The 23,494-nt window shown below is 40.7% G+C and overlaps 1 protein-coding gene across 1 annotated transcript in view; it reads left to right on the top strand.

Moving 5' to 3' along the window:
* The window catches only part of SLC9A4 (solute carrier family 9 member A4), a 67,095-nt gene that overhangs the window by 2,977 nt on the left and 40,624 nt on the right, over window positions 1-23,494 (top strand). Inside the window, exon 2 of the mRNA XM_055328759.1 lies at window positions 3,612-4,075. Within this exon, the coding sequence (XP_055184734.1) occupies window positions 3,612-4,075 (464 nt within the window). The remainder of the gene's footprint in view (window positions 1-3,611; window positions 4,076-23,494) is intronic.

The following is a 23,494-nucleotide window of genomic DNA, read 5'->3' as shown; positions in this document are numbered from 1 at the left end:
TGACTTTCAGGCCAAACCTTGTTATTGGTGGCCGTTCAAATTTCAGGCGCTGGAGCTGTAAACTCTCAAAGTGACTAACTCTATTGTCCATTATGAAAGGGAAGGAGAATTGTAAAGTGTGAATGCACTTGGCGTTTCGCTTTACAATGCCCTACTTTACAGTGCATAGTGCCTCTTCCTGCTACCCCTGTGTAGGTGTAACTTGGCATAACATAGGTACACGTTAGATCCATCTCAGGAAACTCAGTTCCTGGAAGAAGGGCCAAACTGGGGAGACATGGGTCCTGAGAAAGTCACACTAGAGGCTCTTCTACTTCTTTTACCTGTTAAAAAGTTCAGGGTAGTTAAAATAAGTACTAATTAGAGAAGAGGAAAAAGAAGGAAGAGGAAGAGGAGGGCGGAGAGGAGGAAGAGAAGGTTGTCATTAGGAAATGGAGAGAGCAGGACTCCCAAGCTCTTTAAAGAGGACTTAAACCGATCTTGAAGCAGTAGGTAAGATTGTGGTTTTGGACAAGTATCAAATATCCTTTGATTCTAATTATTCTGTAATAATTAGAATTATATTCTATCATAATAATCTGTCTGCTGATAATAAATGAAATTCAAAGCTGTGATCAGGGAACCCTACATAGATTTTGGATGAGTGTACTTAAAATTCCTTTTTGAATTTTATTTTTTAATTTCAAGTTTTATTTAAATTTTAGTTAGTTAACATATATGTTTTTTTTTTGTATAGAATTTAGTGATTTGTCACTTACATATAACACCCAGTGCTCATCACAATGAGTGCCCTCCTTAATACTTATCACTCATTTAGCCCATCCCTTACCCACCTCCCTCCATCAACCCTCAGTTTGTTCTCTATAGTTAAAAGAGTCTCTTATGGTTTGCTTCTTTCTCTCTCTCTCTTTTTAAATTTCCCTTATGTTCGTTCATCTGTTTTGTTTCTTACTAAATTCCACATATGAGTGAAATCATATGGTATTTCTCTTTCTCTGACTGACTGCTTTCACTTAGCATAATACACTCTAGCTCCATCCACATTGTTGCAAAAGGCTAGATTTCATTCTTTTCGATGGCTGAGTAATATTCCATATATATTTATATATATCTCACATCTTCTTTATCCATTCGTAGGTTGATGGACACTTAGGCTCTTTCCATAGTTTGGCTATTGTTGATAATACTGCTATAAACACTGGGGTGCATGTGCCCCTTTGAATCTGTATTTTTAATCCTTCGGATAAATACATAGTAGTGCAATTGCTGGGTCATATGGTAGTTCTATTTTTAACTTTTTGAGGAAACTTCATACTGTTTTACAGAGTGATTGCACCAGTTTGCATTCCCAACATCCCAAAAATACATAATCCAGATAAGAAATGGACAGAAGACATGAACAGACATTTTTCCAAAGACTTTCAGATGGCCAACAGACACATGAAAGGATGCTCAACATCACTCATCATCAGGGAAATACAAATCAAAACCACAATAAAATACCACTTCGTACCTATCAGAATGGCTAAAATGGAATTAAAATTCCTAAAGAGACATTCAATGGCTCCGAGTGGCCTGTGGGGGAAATCTACACTCCTTAGCCTTGAACTCAAGACCTTCTCTCTTATTAGGATCAATCATCTTCTAACTCTCCTTCCAATATTCTTCCCAATTCATAATTTGCTCCAGCCAGGTGGATCTCCTCAATGAATGTCAGACCACTCATTCATCTGACTCAGCCATTCCCATCTTCCTTCATTTTTGTCTTGGAGTTCTCCCCACCTAATATATCTCTTCTCTTCTGCTGTCCAACTATGTAAGTCCTAGTCATTCTCCAAAACCTGTTCAACTTCTTCTCATATAAAAGCTTGTCTGGTGAACACATAAACCAATCAATCATTCATTTACACACTTATAGATTCTTTCAGCAAATAGACCAGCTATTGTGTGCAAGGCATCTTGCCAAGTACTTTGGGGAGATATAGAGATGTACATCATTCTGTCTGAGTTGAAAGAATCTGGAGGTTAGCAGGGGAGATAAGTCATGCACAGAAAATGAGAGAAAGAGAACATTGTTGTTAGATAGTGATAAAATATTATGGCAATTCAGAGGAAGACATATGATTTCCTTGGAAAGCAGTTGGGAAAAGTTTAGTTTTGAAGATTGAGCAAGACCTAGATAGATTGAAGAAAAGAACAATCCAGGCAGCAATAAATGAAGACAGGAAAGGGGAAACACAGGGAAAAGGTATGTGGTTGGTTGTAACATAGGATGCATAAGGATGGTGGTGGGTGGGAGGGATATTGACTTGGAGAGAACCCCAGAGTGGCCTGCTGTGCTCTGATCTCTTCTCATGCATGTCAATATAGTCAATATATACTTCACTGCATACTTACGCTTTGCTTTGTGTTTGTCTTCTTATTTGTTAATGTCTTTATCTGAAATATGATTAATAGTTGGAATTAAAATAAACATGCTTGGTTCTCCATGTCACACGCAGTGCTTAGCAGTGTGTTGGTCTTGGCTCAAAGATGCTTCACAAATGCCCTTTAGTTTAAAATCTGTGAGATGCTTTGTGTGCCTTCAGAGTCTTAGATGGTGAATGAGATGAGCAGATAGACGTGGTTTGGAAAAGTCATCTGGCATCAGGAATGGGCTGGGGGAGTGAGGGTGAGATAGAAGATCAGGAAGCCAGTACAGAAGACAGGATGGAGAATGGGACCCCTTACATAAAGGCAGTGACTGTCAAAATGGGGAGGAGGAGATGATCTTTAGGGGCAGCTACCGAGAGATATATATGATAAAATAAGAAGCTATTACACGGGGGGCCAAGTGATGGAGGTTCAGGGAATGCAACTTGATTTCCTGCTTTCTTTAGGATTTATTTATTTATTTGAGAGAGAGAGAGAGAAAGAGAGAGAGAGAGAGCACATAGGGGGAAGGACAAAGAGAGAGAATCCTCAAGTAGGCTCCCCACTAAGCATGGAGCCCAATGCATGCAGGACTCCATTCCCCAACCCATGAGAGATCATGACCTGAGCCAAAACCAAGAGTCAGGAGCACAACCAAGTGAGCTACCCAGGTGCCCCTTGATTTCCTTTATACCTGGCTGGCCTGATGGCAGTGTCATTGGTTAAATAAGGAAAATAAAATAAAAGGCTGAATTTTTCTTTTACTGGTTTTGTGGAAGGGAGGTTTGGAAGAAGCTGATGTTTAGGTGACTGTGACTGACTCTGAATGAGCCTCAAAGGTGGGTTTTGCAGGAATGCAAAGGAGCTCCACGGTCTTCATTCCTCTTCCCCCACTGCCCTCTTGGATCCCATAAGGTAGGGAAGCAGGGAGGAGGAAGGGGAGGGGATGGCTGGCTGAGGACCACTCTGAGACCTTCACTGGGCCTGGCATGTTAAGTATTTGACCTCATCGAGACTCCCTGCAGCACTTCCAGCCCCTGCTACAGATGGGGTCCTGAGGCTCAGGGCTGCATGCCAGCCTACCCAAGGTCCCCTCAATTGGTTTTAGAAGGCTTCTTTTATACCAGTCTCCTGGTATCTTAGTAGCCAGAGCCATCGTATTTGCAAACCTCTAAATGTGGTTCTCTGCTCTTCCCTAGGCTTCCATCTTTACCACAGACTACCAGGCCTCATGCCAGAAAGCTGCCTCCTTATCATCGTTGGGGCTCTGGTGGGTGCCATCATCTTTGGCACTGACCATAAATCTCCTCCCGTCATGGATACAAGCATCTACTTCCTGTATCTCCTTCCACCTATTGTCCTGGAAGGTGGTTACTTCATGCCCACCCGGCCCTTCTTTGAGAACATTGGGTCCATCCTGTGGTGGGCAGGCCTGGGGGCCCTGATTAATGCCTTTGGCATTGGCCTCTCGCTCTACCTCATCTGCCAGATCAAAGCCTTTGGCCTCAGTGATGTCAACCTACTTCAGAACCTGCTGTTTGGCAGCCTGATCTCAGCCGTTGACCCCGTAGCTGTGCTGGCTGTGTTTGAGGAGGCACGTGTGAATGAGCCACTCTACATGATGATCTTCGGGGAGGCCCTTCTCAATGACGGCATCAGTGTGGTGAGATATCAAAGCGAGTCCCCAGGGAGAGGAAGGGTCAGAGTGGAGCTGGAGGTGGGAGTCTGTCCTCAGGGCAAACGGAGAAGGTTGAGCGGGACTGGCCCATGGCAGGGCAGGGATAGACTTCGATAAGGATAGTTGATGGACTGTGGCCCAAAGTTTGATGACCTCTGTTAGGATCTGCATCAAGTATGTGATTGCTCGCTAATGCTGCTTGCCATTCACTAGCCAAATGGCTTCTTTAAAGAGAGAAAAAGGAAAGGACATCTCCATCATTTTTTAGTTAAATTCACATTTTCACTTAGCATGAAGAAACAGTTGCCAAGGGCTCTTCTGGTCTTCACACTAGGATGAACAGTACTTAGCCATTGTTCATTTCTCTCATTCACTGGAACTCATCCTCCTCTTTATATACTTGTTTTGTTTTTAACATATTGCATGAGATGATGATGGTAAATACAAGATGGGGTAGGAAGGGCATTGAAAAGGATTTGCAAAAAATGTGTTAGCTGATCCATCAGTCTTGCATAACTCCTCCAGAATATGTGACTCCTGTAGAAAAGCTGAGAAAAACTTACCAGGCTAAGTCAACATGTAACCAAAGGCCCAGAAGATATCTTTGGTGCTGGGATATTCAGACTAGCCACTCCTATTCTTGGTTGTGTTACATTACTACAAACAATCACCAGATGTCAGTCTATGAGATTTTTATATATAGTTTGGTTTACTTTTCTTGCCTTTAAATTTCTATCACATCACAGAAGTGATACTAGAATGATTTTTTTAGTGTAGAAGACTCTAACAGTACAAAATTAAACAACATAAAAACCTCCTTTTGTCCCTCTCCTCACCTTCCAAACAACCTCTTTGATCAGTTTGGCATTTTTCTTCCTTGTTTTTATTGTGTGTGTGTGTGTGTGTGTGTGTAGGTGTATGTTATTTTGCATAAATCGATTCTATGCATTGCTTAAATATAATAAGTCTTGGAGTCCATTCTATATCATTTTAATTGTTATATAGTATTTCAGAGATTATACTGATGATAATTTATTTAACCATTTCCTGATGGATGGACAGTCAGGTTGCTACCAATTTTTCACTTTTAAAAAATACAACGTTGTGGTGAATATTCTTTTTTCTGCATGCATTTTTGTATGTGTGTTTGTGAGTATTTCATAGGTTATATTCTTGGAAATGAAATTTTGAAAGTGCGTACCTTTAAAAATTTGAAAGATGCTGCTGTTTTAATCACCTCCTCTTTATCCGGTTGATAAGGGAAAGATTCCTCTTCCAGGGATAAGGAGTGACACCCGAGGATAAAGAGATGAAACCAATTAGATACTGTACTCACACCCCAGGGGAGGAGGACACCACATACCACGGGGGCTGCATGGGGGCTGCATTTGGGAACAGAGGGATCAGTCAGGGGTGTAAGAGTAAGGTTTTGTAAGATCAAGAAGAGAGATACCTCTTGTTCCCTCAGGATGACATGATTGGCTTGTTTTGAATAATTCTCTAGGCCGTCAAGAGACTGACATCTAATACTCAGGGATGGGCAAGTATTGTGCTTGGTCCCATTGGTAAGGAGGGCTGTTCGGCCCACAAGTGGTCAGACTGGGGAGGAAGACTTGCAGTTATGTCATTCAGGACCCTCCCAGTTTTACTAAATGTCAAGGTAGCACGTAATATTGGATCTTAATTGTAGGTCTTTCATCAGAGCTACTAGAATTTTCCAGAAACGCTTTATGGTCTTACATTTTCCATAGAGTGTGTTAAATGCATTTTTCTTTATCGATGCCCACAGGGGACATTGCTTTGTAATGTATTACAGTCGAAAGAGCAAAAACGAGTTAGTCGTGTTTGTTTTAATTTGTATACATCTTTTCAACAATCTTGGATCATTTGTGTTTCTCATTCTGTAAATTGGAAGTTCATTCCTCTTAGGGTTGCCAGACTTAAAAAAAATTCAGGACACTAAGTTAAATTAAAATTTCATATAAACAATGAATTTTTTATATATATATCCCAATTATTGTATGCAGGGATCACATCCTGTCCATTTTTCTTTGCTGTCTTTTAGATTTTTTAATTGATTTGTAGAAACTCATTAAATTATCTAAATTTTAAACTGTTGAGTATTACATATAAATCAAAGATTGTCTCTCATTCTGTCACTTAATTTTTTTTTAGATTACAGTATCTTTTATCCTATAAAAGTTTTAAATTTTTATGAGCTCAAACCTAATGTACTCTTTTATTGCCTCCAGGTTTCATATTTTGTTTGCAGAGATTGTGTCTAACCAAAGAACATGCAAATATTATGGGTTTTTAAAGATTTTTTTTTTTGAAAGAGAAAGGGTGTTTGAGCATGAGCTGGGGGAGCAGCAGAGGGAATGGGAGAGAGAATCTTAAGCAGATTGCATGCTGAGTGCAGTGTCCAATATGAGGCTTCCAATCCTAGGACCCTGAGATCATGACTAGAGTTAAATCAAGAGTCAGCGTTGGAGCCAACTGAGCTATACAGGCACCCCACAAACATTATGTTTTTGTATTTCTCCCCTTTTACAATTAGCTATTTAATTAATCTGGCACACAATACCTTATGGTGAGGATTTTATCCAAAAATGGATAGTGCAGGAGGTAAAAGGCTCCTAAAAAGTAACCCGAGGACACCTGGGTGGCTCAGTGGTTGGCCGTCTGTCTTTGGCTCAGGGCATGATCCCAGTTCGGGGATCGAGTCCCACATTGGGCTCCCTGTGAGGAACCTGCTTCTCCCTCTGCCTGTGTCTCTGCCTCTCTCTTTGTCTCTCATGAATAAATAAGCAAAATCTTAAAAAAAAAAAAAAAGTAACCCAAGATATCTATTGTGGATTTGTCAAGTGAAGGAGACCCATCCTTGAAGTCGAAAGTCAATTTATTGATACATAATGTGAATCTCTAACTGTTCAGCAAGATGCTAGGCTCATCAAGGCTACACATTCTTTCTTTCTGGGCAAGTTCCACAGGGAGCCAAGTTGTCTGAAGCTGCGAGGGGAGGCTGGGACTCCAGACTCCCACCAAGTGCCTCAGAATCACCTCAGTGGGATTGATGAATATTTGGATGTCCAAAGCCCATCCCAGACTCTCTGAGAATGGAACCTGGCCATCTGTATTTTAACAGGGACCTCAGATGATTGCTGATGTTTGAGAACTAGTGGTTTCTTGCCTTTACGTTGAAAATAGCTGATGTATCTTGACCTAAAACAATGCTGTTTGGAACAAGGGCTGTTCTCTCCTCAGATTGGGTCAAATTAACCTCTGAGATCCTCTTTCCTCACCTCATTCTGTCTTTAGATATGTTCGTATTTTCAGTTTTGTTGCAGTGGAGTAAGTGGCCTTGGCTGGGAACCTATTCCACTCCTAAAGTGGTCCATTTGAGCCATGATGTGTTCCTATCATGGTTCGTCTCCTGAAGATTTCACTTAAATCGAGGTGTACTGTAACCCCCACTCTTGGCAGTGTCGTTGAGGAGGCTTATCTGTGATAACATCAAAGCCACCTCTTGGCAGCCCATTCTGAGGTAATTAATTCTTCAATCTTTCCTTCACAAGTGACTTTCTAAATACTACTGCTTGTAACTGTCACAGAACATGCTATTTATAACACTGGGCTCTGCTATCTCTTTGGTATTGCCTCTGAACTTGGGAATCTGATGTCCCCCTGAATTTTCTCTAGATTTTACATCTAGAGCCAATCACAGCTTGGTTTCTGGTTGGGGTTTGTTGGCTAGCAACATTTGTTTGGCTTTCCCAAAGTTTAATTGTTTCCACTTGGTCATTTTTTTTTAAATGATCATTTCAAAAAAAATATAATTTTCAGCTGACCAGAGTATCTGCTAAGGGCACTGGTGTGACCTCCAATGGGCAAAGCTGTCGTTGTGTTGGCTCCAGGGGGGTTGCCCACACGTCACTCCCGGGTCACTCTGTGGTCACCCACAGCACAGTGAGTATTAAGTGTGTGCTGGGGCACTTCTGTGGCCCTACATGAAACCAGAGAAGCTCCAGGGCCAGATTTAGAAAGCAGTTTGAAAGCAACTGGTATTTAATGCAGTCCAGTTGTATTTTGAGCTAAGAGCATTGAACTCACCCTTTCATTGAGGAAGGGGCCTTCCCAAGGGCAGCAGTCACAAGCATGCTCTTTCAGCAGAAAGTCTGAGTCATCTGGAAAGCGATCTGTGATTTGTGGGCTACATGTGACAACTCTACAGATCTTTATCCACTAAACAGTTGCTTTCTCACTAAAGAGGAGCTGTTGCAAAATTGTCGAAATACCAATGAATCGGATTCTCCAGGTCTCCTGTCCCATGTATTTCTCCTTCTTACTGAATACTTCTCCAGAGCATATCCTTAATGACAGGCAAAGGGAGCAGAGACAAAACCCAAATAGCTCTGAAATGATAACTAGTATCCCCGGTTAGATCTCAAGGCCAAAGTCATAGCAGGTGACTATATCCAGCTACTATATCCAGTCCCTGCATGGAGTCACTTTGACCCTTACTATTTTATTAAATTCTCGCATTTTAGTATAAGGCATGGCCTAATAACTTTATTTCACGGATGAAGAAAACAAAGCAAAGGAAGCTAAAATTGGACAAATGTATGCTGCCTGGTGAAGGACAGCCTGACACAGACACACAGCTTAGTCTCATTCCAATATCTTTCCTTATATTCTTACCTCTTGAATTTTCTTTCTTTTTTCTTTCTTTCTTTCTTTCTTTCTTTCTTTCTTTCTTTCTTTCTTTCTTTCTTTCTTTCTTCTTCTTCTTCTTCTTCTTCTTCTTCTTCTTCTTTCTTTCTTTCTTTCTTTCTTTCTTTTCCTTCCTTCCTTCCTTCCTTCCTTCCTTCCTTCCTTCCTTCCTTCCTTCCTTTCTTCGTTTCCATTCTTTCTAAACATTTTATTTTTAAGTAATCTCTACACCCAACATGGGGCTTGAACTCACAACCCCAAGCTCAAGTTGCATGGTCTACCAACTAAGCCAGTCAGGTGCCCCATCCTTTTGAGTTTTTAATTCGTGGAGCCCCGAGGGTTACAAGAGAATTCATGTGTTACTGATGAGTGCACTGGGCTTGAGTCCACTTAGTGAAGCCAGTGGTTTTTATCAGAATTGGCTCACTGGGCAAAATCCAATATGTGGCTCCAGGAGAGATTCTGATCATCTCTGTGCCTCATTTCTGTAAAATTGGGATGATGATATTACTTAGCTCATAGGGTCACTGGAAAATTCATACTAAATTTTTAGTATAGTGAATACCCAGCATGCAGTGAGTGCTCAGTGAGTGTTGGCTGCTATCGTATCACAGCAGCTTATGGACATAGCATAGGGGTTGGCTAGCTCTTAGTAGGCAGTTGGTTTTAAATATGGCATGACTTCATTTACTGTAGGCAGATGGTTCTTACTGCAGATGCATTGTTTCTCCCTGGTTTTCTTGGGTCAATTTGCTGAATAAGCAATAAGGCGATACTACCAAGGTTTCTTTTGTGTCCCATCTCTCCCCAGCTGCCTCTTCCTCCATCTCTTCTGAGAGGTCCAGGAGGCTAGCATGGGCCAGGACTGAGACTTGAGCTGAGGCCGATGGCTCCAGAGCATGTCTGCTTCTGACTGCTACTCACCTCTCCCTTACCACTTTCTTTCCCTCTGGTTTTCTTTCCTTTCTCTAGTGATATATTCACTTGGCATCTTGCTGTACTGGAATCTATTCTCCAGGACTATAGTGAATGAAAGAGTAATAGAGAGGCAAATGAAAATGTCTGAGCACAGACCTTGGGCCACGCATATTTACAGGGCTTCATTTACTTTTCCTATTCTATGTGGCTCAGTCAGTATCCAAAAGATAGAGTGAAAAGTTGCCCTTTCAGTGCTTCTGCAACGTGCTTTTCAAAGCCAGCAATCCATAGCAATTTCTTCACAAAGAGCCTTTACCTTTCATTCAATTTGCCCCTCTTTTTATTATGCATGCCTGTCACTGGCCTTAGATCCTAAATTGCCAGACCCCTTATGCTAGAATTCCCTGCCCTCCTCTCACCTCATCTTGCCATCCCTTTGCCAGGATTTCTCTCCAAGGATCTCCTGTTATTCTTCTAGGACCAGCATGTAACTCTGAGCCTTGTGAGGCTGCTGAGTCAATGTTTAGAATGCAGGAATGAATGACACAAGAATGGTAAATAAATAAATGCCGATGGGGATGAGGACTAGGAGAGATTGTGCAGAGGCTGTGTTTGCTCTGGGGCTGACCAGCCATTCTGGTCGTCTCAGGGGACCACAGCTTTCCCTGCCTCACTCCCAAGAGTGACACTCAATTTGAACTTGGGTTTGTCAAAGCTATGAGAAAACTGGGGTGTTCCTCTTCTGACACACTGGCACCACTGAAAGCAGAATTGCTCTGTGAGCCTAAATGCTAGAGGTGGGATGACACCAGTGAGAAGCATCCCAGTGTCCTTCCTTCCCACACCTTTAGGGAGCACCATGCCACACTGAGGCTGTCATGGGCATTGGCACATGAAGATGAATGGTGGGCCTTTGACCCTTAGAGCAATCACTCTATGGAGGAGGAACAGCCATCAACCTTACTGATTTTGAGGACAAGATGGCAAGTTTAAACCAAGCTAGGATGATAGTGAGTAGCTTGCCAGAGGAAGCTACGTTAGATCTGGGAAAGATTTCTAAAACAGTTGTGTGGGGGTGAATTTCCCTTCATGATTTTCTGTGGTTTATTATTTTCCTCCCTTAAAAGGGTCCTACCTCCAGTGACATCATTTAAAAGGCAGTGAAGTATGGCCCAAAAGCATGGATGTCAAAGCCATACGCCTTAATTCAATTCCTGGCTGCATGGCTTGCAACTGTGTGACTTTGCACTAGTTACTTAACTTCTCTGGGCCTCAGTTTCTTTTCTGTAAAATGGAGATCATGCTGTGTGGGAATTAAAGAGAGTTAATACACGTAATCATTAAAATGGTTCTTGGCACAGAATAAGTACAGAATATTTGGTGCTTGTGATATTGTGATTTATAATAAATATATGTTTGGTTTTCATCCCCATTCAGGGCACAGAGCTCATAAAACCCTTGGAATTTCCAGTTATGACAGCTGTAAAGATGTCTTTTTTATGTTAATGAGGTGGCTTTTGGAAAGCCCTTAGGTCACCTAAGGTTGGGGGCCAGTTGTCAGGGAAGCCAATCCTGTGATTAGAGGGTTGGAAATTTCAGTCCCACTCCCAGACTTCAGGGAGAAGAGAAGGGCTAGAAATTGAGTTCATTCATCAATACCCAATGATTTAGTCAATCATGCCTATGTGATGAAGCCTCCAAAAAACCCAAAAGGACTAGGTTCTGAGAGTTTATGAGCTGGTGAACTTGGAGATTCAAGGACAGTGGTGTATCTAGAGAGAGCATGGATGCTCCACACCCTGTCCCCACACTTTGCCCTACACATCTTTTCTATCTGGCTGTTCCTGAGTTATATCCTTCTATAACAAACTGGTAATCCAGTCAGTAAAATGTTTCACTGAGCTTTATGAGCCGTTCTAGCAAATTAATCAAGTCCAAAGAGGGGGTCATTGGAACCTCCTTTCTATAACCAGTTGATCAGAGGCACAGGTGACAACCTGGACTTTTGATTAGCAAGTGGGGGTGGGGAGGACATTCCTGTGGGACTGAATCCTTAACCTGTGGGGTCTGACAATATCTCCAGTTGAGTTAATTGCATGGTGTTGTTGGATAAAGCACACACATTGATATTGGTATCAGAGTCAGGTGTTATTAATAATACAAGTCCACCTACATGAGCGCTTTGGAGCCACAGTGCTCGCCTCACATCCCAAGTGAGGCTACATTGTCCTGTCCATCTGGCTGGACTTTGCCATCTCAGCTTCTCCTAGAGAAGTGCTGTACACAAACTTGATTCTTTGGAGGGGTGGGGGATGGTGGTTGGCAACTTTTTCTTGTCCTCTTTTTACCTCTTTTACCTCTTTATTTTCTTTCATTTTATTTAGATTCCTAGGATAGAAGTGAGAGGCTCCAGACACAAGTATATATGGTTTGCTCTGGCCAAGAATGTAGGGAGCTCAGGGTATAAGGCAGAGGTGAGTCTTACAAACTGTACAGTCTTGAGCAGGAGACTCAATCCGCGTGTGCCTCCATTTTCCCATGTGTAAAATGGGATGATTAATCTGACCTCAGAGAGTGGTCTCAAGGAGGAAGTGAAAAAATACACATAGATGTCTGGCACCTAGTAGGTGATGAATAAATATCCCTTTGCCCTTCCTGTATTTGAGAGGAGGCTCCACACAGAAAGGCAATCTGGATGACAGCTGTTGGCCTAGAAATGGGAATAAGGCCTAATCGTCAGACAAACTGGGCTGTGGAGGCTTAACTGGCTGGCTTTAGTTGCCTGGGGAGTGAACTTCACCCCCACCCACAGGGCTCAGCAAGTGCACCTGAGCTGTGAGACATTTCCCCCAGAACAACTTCTGACACATGGTGAGGGAAGGGCAGGTGTCTGGTGTTCACCCAGCCCAGGACCCAGGCATTTTCCTTCAGAAATGGACTCTCAACCAAACATTTGGAGGTTAGCCCACAGCTGCCATTGGCAGTAAGATATGGTACTGACCATGGGGGCCTGCAGGATATGTGTGTGCGCCTACCCACGCACGTATGTGTCTGATGCAACAATACAAATAGCTTGGGATAATGCTTGGAGCAGGCTGGAGAAATGGAAAAAAATGGAAAAACAGAGGTGCAGAAGACACTCCCATGCAAACAGGACGTTGGAGGTCAGAGATTCACAAATCTGGAGGAGGCAAATCTGACTCCTAAGTGTCTCCAACTGGATGACACCTTTACCGCTCATATCCAGGGTCTCAGCTATAGATTGTTGTTCACCAGCATCCTGAAAGATCTGTCCCTTAGATCCATGTTACAATTCAGGAGCTTAAGCAGTACAGGATCAGAGAGGGACACTATAATCCCTATATCATTGGAATTCCTCAGATTTGACTCACAAACACTTGTTTGGTTCATTTTCTTTGGGTTAAAGAAATGATGATTGAAGTTGGAATTGTATAAATCAATTTTCAACCAGCCTATGCTGTGAGCCCTTTGGGGTGGTTAGAACTCCCTCCAGTTTACAAGTGCAGGAAAAAAGAACAAAGCCTCCCTGGTTATCAAGCTGTCCTTCCTTTGTCAGGAGGGTGGGCTGAGCTGCTATGGAAATGGATTTGGAAAAGAAACACTTAGGGAGAAAAGTAAACTCTTTAAGTCTTTAGAGAACAATCAGAACGATCACTGAAAAGCTTGTAGAAGCAGTTCTTTCAAAATCATAACAACCGCCCACTGCACACCAACTGTGCTAAGTGCCCGGGATGCAGAAGCAAACCAGCATTGCCTTTGAAGAACCACAAGCTATCAACATTTGCCGTGTTTCTTTTCATATGTAAATTATTTTTCTTGCCCTACAGCCAAGAACCTACCTATTCTGTATTTTCGTTTGTTTTTTTTTTTTTTTAGATTTATTTATTTTAGAGAGAAGAGAACACTCAAGTGGGAAGAGGAGCAGAGGGAGAGAATCTCAAGCAGACACCCTGCTCAGCATAAGCCCCACATGGGGCTCAATCTCATGACCCTGAGATCATGACCTGAGCTGACCCTGAGATCATGAAACCAAGAAACCAAAGACCCGAAACCAAGATCATTTGTTCAACCAACTGAGCCACTTAGGTGCCCCCTTCTGTATTTTTTTACTGCCCTTTCAAACCATAGAGATTTCTTAGGAGATTATACAATTCATTAATAAAAGTCACTGATTGGGAGAAAAGCCTAGAACTACAAAAAGCCAAAGGAGTTTCCTAGTTCAGAGGTTTTCAATAGACCTCACCCTCCTCAACAGCATGTGTGCATGCATTCTCAGGGGTGAGTTGGGTGTGTCAGGCTGGAGTATGGACAAAATATGCCCAGTATCATGTGAAAAGTCCCATGAGTTGGCTCAGATAGTTTCCCTATAGCTTCCTCAATGATTATGTAAAGTGAATAGTATCCAGCAGAACCTGTTGTACAAGCCTGCTCTGCGACTTTATATCCAGGTCATGGGTTAGAGAGGGGAAGCCACAGATTCAATCTCTGGGCTGTGTGGTTCTCCAGACCCCTCACCACCCTGGACCAGCTACAGTCCTTAGTGACTATGAGACTTACAGCATGGGAGAAAACTGAAATATGAAATCCAGCACCTTAATTTAATTTAATTTATTTTTTTTAAAGATTTTATTTATTTATTCATGAGAAACAGAGAGAGAGAGAGGCAGAGACACAGGCAGAGGGAGAAGCAGGCTCCATGCAGGGAGCTCGACGTGGGACTCAGAGCCCAGAGCCAGAGGCAGGCGCCAAACCGCTGAGCCACCTAGGGATCCCCCTTAATTTTAAATATAAAAGTTCAGTCCTGTTTGATTGAGCCACAGTCTCCCTGAATCTGAATTATCCATTTACTCATCATTCATTTATTCACACAAAAATATTACTGAGCAACCATTTTTGGTTTCTGAAAGTTCAGTTTCTCCAAAGAAGCAAATCATCACCAAGCTAGCCTTCACAAACACTCTACTGGTCACAGCTAATATTTGCTTTTATAGTTAAAAAAAAGTTCTGAGGTTAATAGCCTCTAAATGACTTTTCCTGCCATATTGGTGTAGCAACACCAGATGGTGAAAGATAGTCCTGTGGGCATTTACTCTAAGCTGATGAGAGGGTGGGGGAGGCCAAGGTGACATAGACTCAGGGGTGCTAGGCTGCGGCCTTCCTTGGATGGTATTTTTGGTGAGAACAGGTGTTGGTGGGGGCCGGGTGATTACTATTAGGTTGGTTTTGACCTGCTGACTTTGAGATATCTATAAGCCATTGAAAAGAATTTTTCCATAGATTTAAAAATAGGAGTCTGGAGCATAATAAGGGAATGATCTAATGAAGATATGCACTTGGAAGCCATTGACAGGTAGGTGGCAATTGTAGCATTGAAATCTGGCAGTCCTCCTTCCTACCATTCTTCAAGCTGAAAAGAATTGTCAAGCTTTTGAAATGAAAATGAATTTCTCAAAGAAGTTTCTTTGCTGTGCCCTACATCAATAAAATCCTGCCACTCACACTTCTCTTGATTAAATTTTCTGACATCTGTTTAGGTCATCTTCCTGGCCTCTGTTCTCTGAGGTTCTAAGCAACACATATTCAAGGATATCCAGCCTCAGAGAGCTGGCAAATCCCATGTAACATGTCCTGTCAGGGGTTGCAGATCTTCTCTTTCCTTTCTTTGGGAGTGAGGCTAAAGCTTCATCCATTCTTCTTTTATATCATCAGGCGGTGCCTGCTAGGTCATTGCTGGTTTCCTTAGTTGGTTTCCTTCACTCATGAGAGCAAGTGGTTGTCAAGGAAATGCTCTATGACAGAGTTTAATGTGTCCATGACTCTTCAAATAACATAGAAAATTAGCTGGGTTAATTATTTAATTTCCTGTAAGGTCGATGGATACAGCTCCCTCTGACATTCTCTGTACCTTTCTGGTATCTGACATACAGTAAGGATCATTTTTACCATTCAGCACCATGATTCTGAACTTTCAATGCTTTGTACTTGTGTACAAAGCAAAGCTCGAGTAATGAAGATTAATTAAAAAGACACACAAGGTGACCAGGAAGACATAGGTCCCATAATAGTCCTTTAGGGCCACCATAATAAATAGCACTGATGGGGGATGGCAGCTTCAACAACAGAAATGTACTTTCTCACACTTCTGGAGAAATCCAAGACCAAGATGTCAGCAGGCTTGGTTTCTGGTGAGATGTCTCCTCCAGGTTGGCAGTTGGCTGCCTTCTTGCTGTGTCTTCGTCTGTGCACCCTCTTGGTGTCCCTTCCTTTTTTTTTTTACAAGGATACCAATCCTACTGGATTGGGACCCCACCATTATAGCCTCCTTTCACCTTAATTACCTTTAAATAGACCCTGTCTCCTATCCAGTCAGATTCTGCAGTGCTGGAGGTTAAGACTCACATAAATTTGAGGGGGACACAATTCAGCTCATAGAAGACCCATTAGGAACCCCTCAGGAAGTGCTTTATGATCAGGCCTCATAAAAGCCATACTTGGAACCAAACAGGTTTTAAGGATTTTAGAAGAACCCAAAGTCCCAAAGGTAAAATCAATGAGTCACTGAAGTAGTTATAAGTTTATTGTTCATAGACCCAAAAAAGATGTTTGCAAACTGGGAGCCCTCAAACCAAAACATGGAATGAGGATGATGGGTATATTGTGAGAAAGCAGCTTATCTAATGTGAAGGCAGGGACTATTTGTTCTTTATAGTGATTAGTTACAATATTAGAATTTTCTTAAATGAAAGGGAATTGGAAAAAAAAAAAAGAAAGGGAATTGGTTGGCAATTACTTCATATCAATTTTAGGGAACTATTTAAGTTTTGCTAGGGGCGCCTGGATGGTTCAGTAAATTAAGCATCTGACTCTTGTTTCAGCTCAGGTCATGATCTCAGGGTCGTGAGACTGAGCCCCTCATTGGGTCCAAGCTCAGCAGGGAGTTTGCTAGAGATTCTCTCTCCCTCTCTCTCTGACCCTCCCCCTGCTATCTCAGTCTCTCTCTCTCTCTCAAACAAATAAATAAAATCTTTAAGTATTGCTAATATTTTTGGAAGTCTATGCCAAAAGTGACCCAGGTTGAGCTTGCCCGGCTTGTCTTAAAAATTAAGCTAAATTAAGATTTTGCTGACTAAACTGGTTTTGTCTTCTCAGGAAATTCCCAAGTCTGGCTTCCATTTGTGTTTGGTTTTAACAGAAACAAGATTTCATAATCTTCTCTGATAGTCAGGAAGGGCCAGGTTATGCTGTGGTAGTACCTTCTAAACCTCTGTTGGCCTAAAACGACAGAGATGTATTTCTTGTTTACACTATTTGTTTCTCGCTGACCAGCAGAACACTATTCATCATGGTCACTCAGGACTGTGGACTTATAAAGCAGGCAACATATTGAGTATTGCTGGGCACTCTGCCAGAGGGCAAAAAATTTATGGAAACTCACTTCAGCAAGCAAGTGCCCCATCTCATAAGTAATATCTATCACTTCTTCTCAAAAGTCATTCAAACTCAAAATTTGCCCTGGCATAGTCACATGGTACAGCTGGAAGTGCCATGCTACCAGGTGCTTAGAAGGAAAAGAAATATGGGCTAATTGGTGCTAACAACTATCACATCATAACTCCAGAGCCCTGCCATGGATGCATCATCAGTCAGCTTCCCAGAATCTGCTGCTTTTTATAGATCTTTCTGATTTCATCCCAACTAGCCTCACCATAATCTACTCAGTTATCTTTCCCCTATTCCTTAGTGTTTAATATTCAGTTTTTGGCCCTTATAACCCATACTTCTTTGTGGCCCTTTATCATCTCTTTATTGGTTTCATGGTCCACACCTAGCCTTGTCTCCTCAAATTTCTCAGAAAATACAGTTGCCATAGCTCATACCCAGGTAGAAGGTTTCACTGACAGTCCTCAGTCTATGGACAGCCTTCTCAAGGATGTGTCTGCTCCTGTTCTTGAATGGAAAGTCTCATGTTGAGAGTTACATGGGGCTACCCCTTCCTTAGATTCAATATCATAGAAGTTACCCTTACAAGGAGCTATAAGCATGGTGGGGAGTATGGCTATGATGTCTAAGAGGGCTTGTAGTCACAAAACATCCAATAACTTATCACTACAGCCTCAGCCATCAGTGTCAGAGGAATCCAGGAGATTTAATATTGTGGAAACAAATAGCTTTCTTACTCTGAAGAACAGTTAAGAGTCCGTACATTTAATGGACTTACATGATTTTAAGATTTCTTATTTTATGTGAAGTGGTATAATGTTAACATAAAGAATCCTGTACAAAGTTGAGAGTACCAGTGAACATAATGCAAAGAGGTATGGACAATAATAATAAAATTAAAGTAGAATTCTACAAAGTATTCAAATAAAATGAATGTTAAAAAGCAGAGGGAAAAAAAAGGAAAATAAGTAATAAAATGGTAGATTTAAATCTAACCAATGCAAATTGAACAAACCTTTCAGAATCTCTAAAAGAAATAAAAAAGAGTTTTATTCAAGCAGAAGACAGGAAAGCTGCCCCCAAAACAGGGAAGAATGTGCTTCAGGGAATGAACTGTTTTTACAGGGTTATGTAAAAGCTCAAAATATTATAGATTAGCTTATAGGCAGAAACCACGAGTTTTATCATAAAGAAATGCAGGGAGCAAGGGCATTGATTGATACCTCAAGGACAAGATGACTTTTCTTTAGGTTACTCATTCACGAAGCAGATGTACTATACATGCATGGTGGCCATAAATCAGGCTTTTGGTTGGAACAAAGTCTATGTGCAGTCATGCTGATGTAAAAATCTAAAATGACTTCCCTTGTATACTAGGCCTTTAGAGTTTTTCTCTCATCATAGTAATTACATTAAATGCTATGGACCAATGCTCTAGTTAAGAGCTAAGATGACCAGAACTGATTCCAAAGCAAGATTTAAATATATTCAATTTATAAGAAATACAATGTAATTATGGAGATACAAATAAATTGAAAGTAGGTAAATGCAAAAATATACACCAGCAAATAGTAAGCATAAGAATGCTGGTGTGGCTATATTAATATCAGTTAAAATAGATATTGCAAAGAGTGATCACTTTCTAACTCATATTGTGAAGCTAACTTTGCCCTAACACCCAAACCAGGCAAAGATAATGCAAAGAAAGAAAACTACAGATTAATATCTTTCATGAATATAGATCAAAAATACTTAAGCAAAATATTAGCAAATCAAATTCAGCAATATGTAACAAGAATAATAAATCATGACCACAAAATGTATATCCCAGAAATGCAAGTGTAATATCGGGAAGAAAAAAAAATCTATCAATATAATTCATACTGTAAATAGAATTAATGATTGTATCAATAAATGCAGAAAACCATTTGACAGAATTCAATGCCCATTTATGATAAGAAACTCCTAGCGAGGTGAAAAGAGTAAGTAACTTCTTCAACAAAGCATATTTATGAAAAACCAGAGCTAACATCATACTTAAAGGTATCACTCTCAACACTTCTATTTATTAGGCAAGAAACAAAAAAACATCAAGACAAAATCCCTAAAGAAATAGTACGTCTGTCTCTATTTATGGAAGATATGCTGGTTTATGTAGAAAATCCTCAAGACAAAACAGCTACTAGAATTAAAAAAGTAAATTTAACAAGGTCATAGGACATAGGGCTAATGCGCAAAAATCTGCAGTACTTTAATATAGTAGTGACAAATGACTTTAAATACTAACAGCAAGGGGAAATTTCAAAATTCTATTTAAAAGTACTGTCAAATAAGTAAATAAATAAATATTTTTTAAAATACTGTCAAAATGAAAATTCTTAGAAGTTCAACAAAGATGTGCAAAAACTTTTCACTGAAAATGTAGGTCATTGCTGACATGAATTAGAAGACCTAAATAATATTATATTTGTTAATGAAAGATTGCATATTATTGAAGAGGACATCTTTCTCTTAATTGATCTGTAGATTCAATAAAATCTCAGTCAAAATCCCAGAATGTTTTTGTAGAAATCAATGAGCTAATCTTAAAATCTGATTGGAAGTTCAAATGACATTAAATAGACAAAGCAATTTTTTAAAAGAAGAAAGAAGACTTATTGGAAGACTTATTATAATGCCACAATAATAATAAGCAATAACATCACGATATTGATCAAACAATACATACAACATCATCAAGGAAAAATAGGCCAGAAATAGATTTACACATTTTTAGTCAGACTTATAAGTCTCCTGAAAGAAAAAAATCTTCATGACTTTGGCATAGGCAAAGGCAGAAAAAACACAAACAACAGAAGGAAAAAGGTAGTAAGCTGGATTTTATCAAAAGAAAAAATGTTGCTCTTTGAAATACACAAATAAAGAAAAATATAAACCACTGGATGGGAGAAAATGCTTGCTACTCCTATATTTCAGAAAAGACTTACACCCAGGATAAAGAATTTTGTAACTCAATAATAAGAATATAAATAACTCAAAAATGAGTAAAAGATTTGAAAAGATATATCATAAAACATGACATACAAGTGGCCAATAAGCACATGAAAATTTGTTCAACATCTTTTGGAATTAGGAAAGTGAAAATTAAAATCACAATGAAATATCACTACACAGCCATTAGAGTGGTTAGAGTTAAAAAGACTGACAGTATAAAGTGTCGACAGGGATATAGAACAACTGCAAATCTCATAAATTTCTGCTGGAAATGGAAATTATCCAGTGACTGAAAGACAGTTTGGCAGTGGCTATAGGCTAAATGTTCATGACCCCCCCAAATTCATATGTTGAAACCTAATTCCCAATTTTATAGTATTAGGAGATGGGGCCTTTGGAAAGTGATAAGATCATGATAGTAGAGTCTTCATGAATGGAGTTTGTGCCCTTGTAAAAGAGACCCCAGAGAGCTTACTTGCCCTTTCTACCACGTGAGGACACAGTGAGGAAAGAGCTATGTAAGTACCAGGAAGTGGGCTCTTACCAGACACCAGGACCTTGATCTTGGACTCACCAACCTCTAGAACTATGAGAAATAAATTTCTGTTGTTTATAAGCCACCCAGTCTATGACATTTAGGAAAATAGCATCCCATGTGCACTAAGACAGCAGTTTCTTAAAATTGTGACTTGTCTGTACCATACTACCTAGTCATTCCACTCCCAGGTATATATCCAAGAGAAATGAAAACATAGGCCTACACAAAAGACTTGTATGTAAGTGTTCACAGTAGCAATATTCTGATAGTAGAGCCCTGGTGGGGGAAGCAGGGAACACCTGTCCTTCAACAGGTGAATGGATGAACAAAATGTGTCGTGACCATATAATGGAATATTTCTTGGTATTAAAAAGGAACGAGCCACTGATACTGGTACAACATGGGTAACTCCCCAGAACATTATGCTGAGTTAAAGAACCCGAACACACAAGAGTCCATACTTTATTATTCGATTTATATCAAACACAAATTAATCTAGGGATGCCTAGGTGACTCAGTCTATTAAGTGTCTGACTCGATTTTGGCTCAGGTTATGATCTCAGGGTCATGAGATGGAGACCCATCAGGCTCTGCACTGGGTGTAGAACCTGCTTAAGTTTCTCTCTCCCTTCCCCTTTGCCCTTCCCACCCATCTGCCACCCCCCCCCCAATAAACAAAAAACAAATTAATCTACAGTGGTAATAACAGGTCAGTGGTTTCCAGGGGCCATGGTTAGAGGGAGGGATGGGCTTTAAAAGAATAATAAGGAGTCTTTCTGGGTTCATGGATTGTCTGGATTTTGAACATGACAGTGATTTTATAGATATATACAATGGTCAGAATTCATTCATTTTTAGATGCAACTTATCAGATGTTAATTATCAATAAATTTGACAAAGAAAAAAATATCAGCACATTTAAAATCAACCCTCCACCTCTTCTAAGCCTTGGTCAGTGGGCTGGTGTCTTTAGCCATTATTTTGTGTATTGAAAGGGTCTTGCAAACTTTTGCAGTAGTTTCTGTTATGATATTGGGAGGTTTCATGAAGTTCTTAAGGATCACATACAAGTACCATTTCCTGAGCCACATTCTATGAACTGTTTTGCTTCACAACACCATTTGTGACAACAAACGTGTGGGTGTGTTTCCCTATATCAGCCAATTCTCCAACTCTCCAGACCCCAACTTGGTGTTCTACAATTTAATTCAATTCTGACACTAATTCTGAATTTACACGGACCCCATAGATTAAGGGCTCAGTCCCATTAGACTGCCCTCACTTCAGACATCAGTTGCAAGTCTGGGCCACTCATACTTCTGACTGACTGGCTGTAAAATTGGGGGTCCCATCCCCTCAGGTTTGATAACTTGCTAGAATAGCTCACAGAACTCAGGAAAGCAGTTTACTTTTGGTTACTAGTTAATTATAATGGATGCAATTCAGGAGGAGCCAAATGAAAGAGAGGCACAGGGCAAGGTATGAGAGAAAGGGTGCAGAGCTTCCATGTGCTCTCCAGGCATGCCACCCTCCTGGTACCAACCTGGATGCTTTCTGACCCTGATAGTTTAGAGTTTTTTTGGAGGTTCCATTTCATAGGCATGATTGATTAAATCATTGGCTGTTGGTTATCGAACTCAATCTCTATCCCCTCTTCTCTCCCTGCAGGTCATAAGGTAGGGATGAAAGTTGCAACCCTCTAATCACTTGGTTGTTTCTTTTGGCAACAGCCTACCTCCAGAAGCTCTCTGGGACCTAGGCAAGAATTATCTCATTAGCATAAACTCAGCTGTGGTTGAAAATTGTCCATTACAAATAACAAAGGACGTTCCTCTCAGGAAATGGCAAGGTTTTTAGGAACTCTGTGCAAGGTACTGGGGACAAAGACAATATATATATACATCTTATTATATCACAATATTGCACTTCCGCCCTGACTGAAGACGGTAAATCTAATCTTGTTTCCATGAAAGCCAGGGACATGTTTGAGATTTAGTATTGGCTGAGATTTCCCCTCCAATATGTGAAAAATATGCACATGATTGTGATTGAAATGAATCCAAAGAAAACCTTTTACAACTGTAATGACATCCAGAGCCATGTAATTTGAAAGATAAGAATTGTTTTTCATGTAGTCATATGGATTGTGTCTGTAACTGTAGTCTTCTTAAATTATATGTGCTACTTTAGCTTCTCAAACTACCATGGCATCTTTTTGGCAGGGCTTACTGGTGTCCAGAGACAGTGCTGGCCCAGCTGACTTTCCCAGGCCCTTGGAACAGACTGGGTAGTTACTTATAACACAGAGAGCGATGCAGAGGAGTTTTCGTTTGTGGCAACAACATGCAAATCTTTGAGTCTTACTTATATTCCCTGTGTTTCCTCTGGATTTGATAGTCAAATAAGCTCCCAGGTCCCACTAACACTCAGTCAGAACCTGCCTTTGGGGGCCTTGTGGAATGTCTGGCTCCTTATCTTGGCTTCACTCCTTGGAATATGAGCACATCTGTAAAGATTCTGCAGGGCTTCTAGGACGTTCAATGTCGGGCATGGGACTAAATAAACTCACTGAGTTGGGATAAGACCCCTCAGCCAAGATTTTTCTCAGAACCTGGCCTTACTTTGCTTAAATAGAAGAGACCAATATTATAACAGTTTTATAAAATATGCTTGGTACCCAATGGACAGATTGATAGATATTGTCCAGGTCAGCCAACGTACCAGACATTCAAAGGGCAGTGAGATGCACAATGTATCAGGGGAAACCCCTGTGAGACAAGATG

Source organism: Nyctereutes procyonoides, unplaced genomic scaffold (assembly GCF_905146905.1).
Source record: "Nyctereutes procyonoides isolate TBG_1078 unplaced genomic scaffold, NYPRO_anot_genome, whole genome shotgun sequence".
In the NCBI taxonomy this organism is placed as follows: Eukaryota; Metazoa; Chordata; class Mammalia; order Carnivora; family Canidae; genus Nyctereutes; species Nyctereutes procyonoides.
The sequence above is the reverse complement of the archived record's forward strand: the minus strand, read 5'-3'. Positions and strand labels throughout refer to the sequence as shown.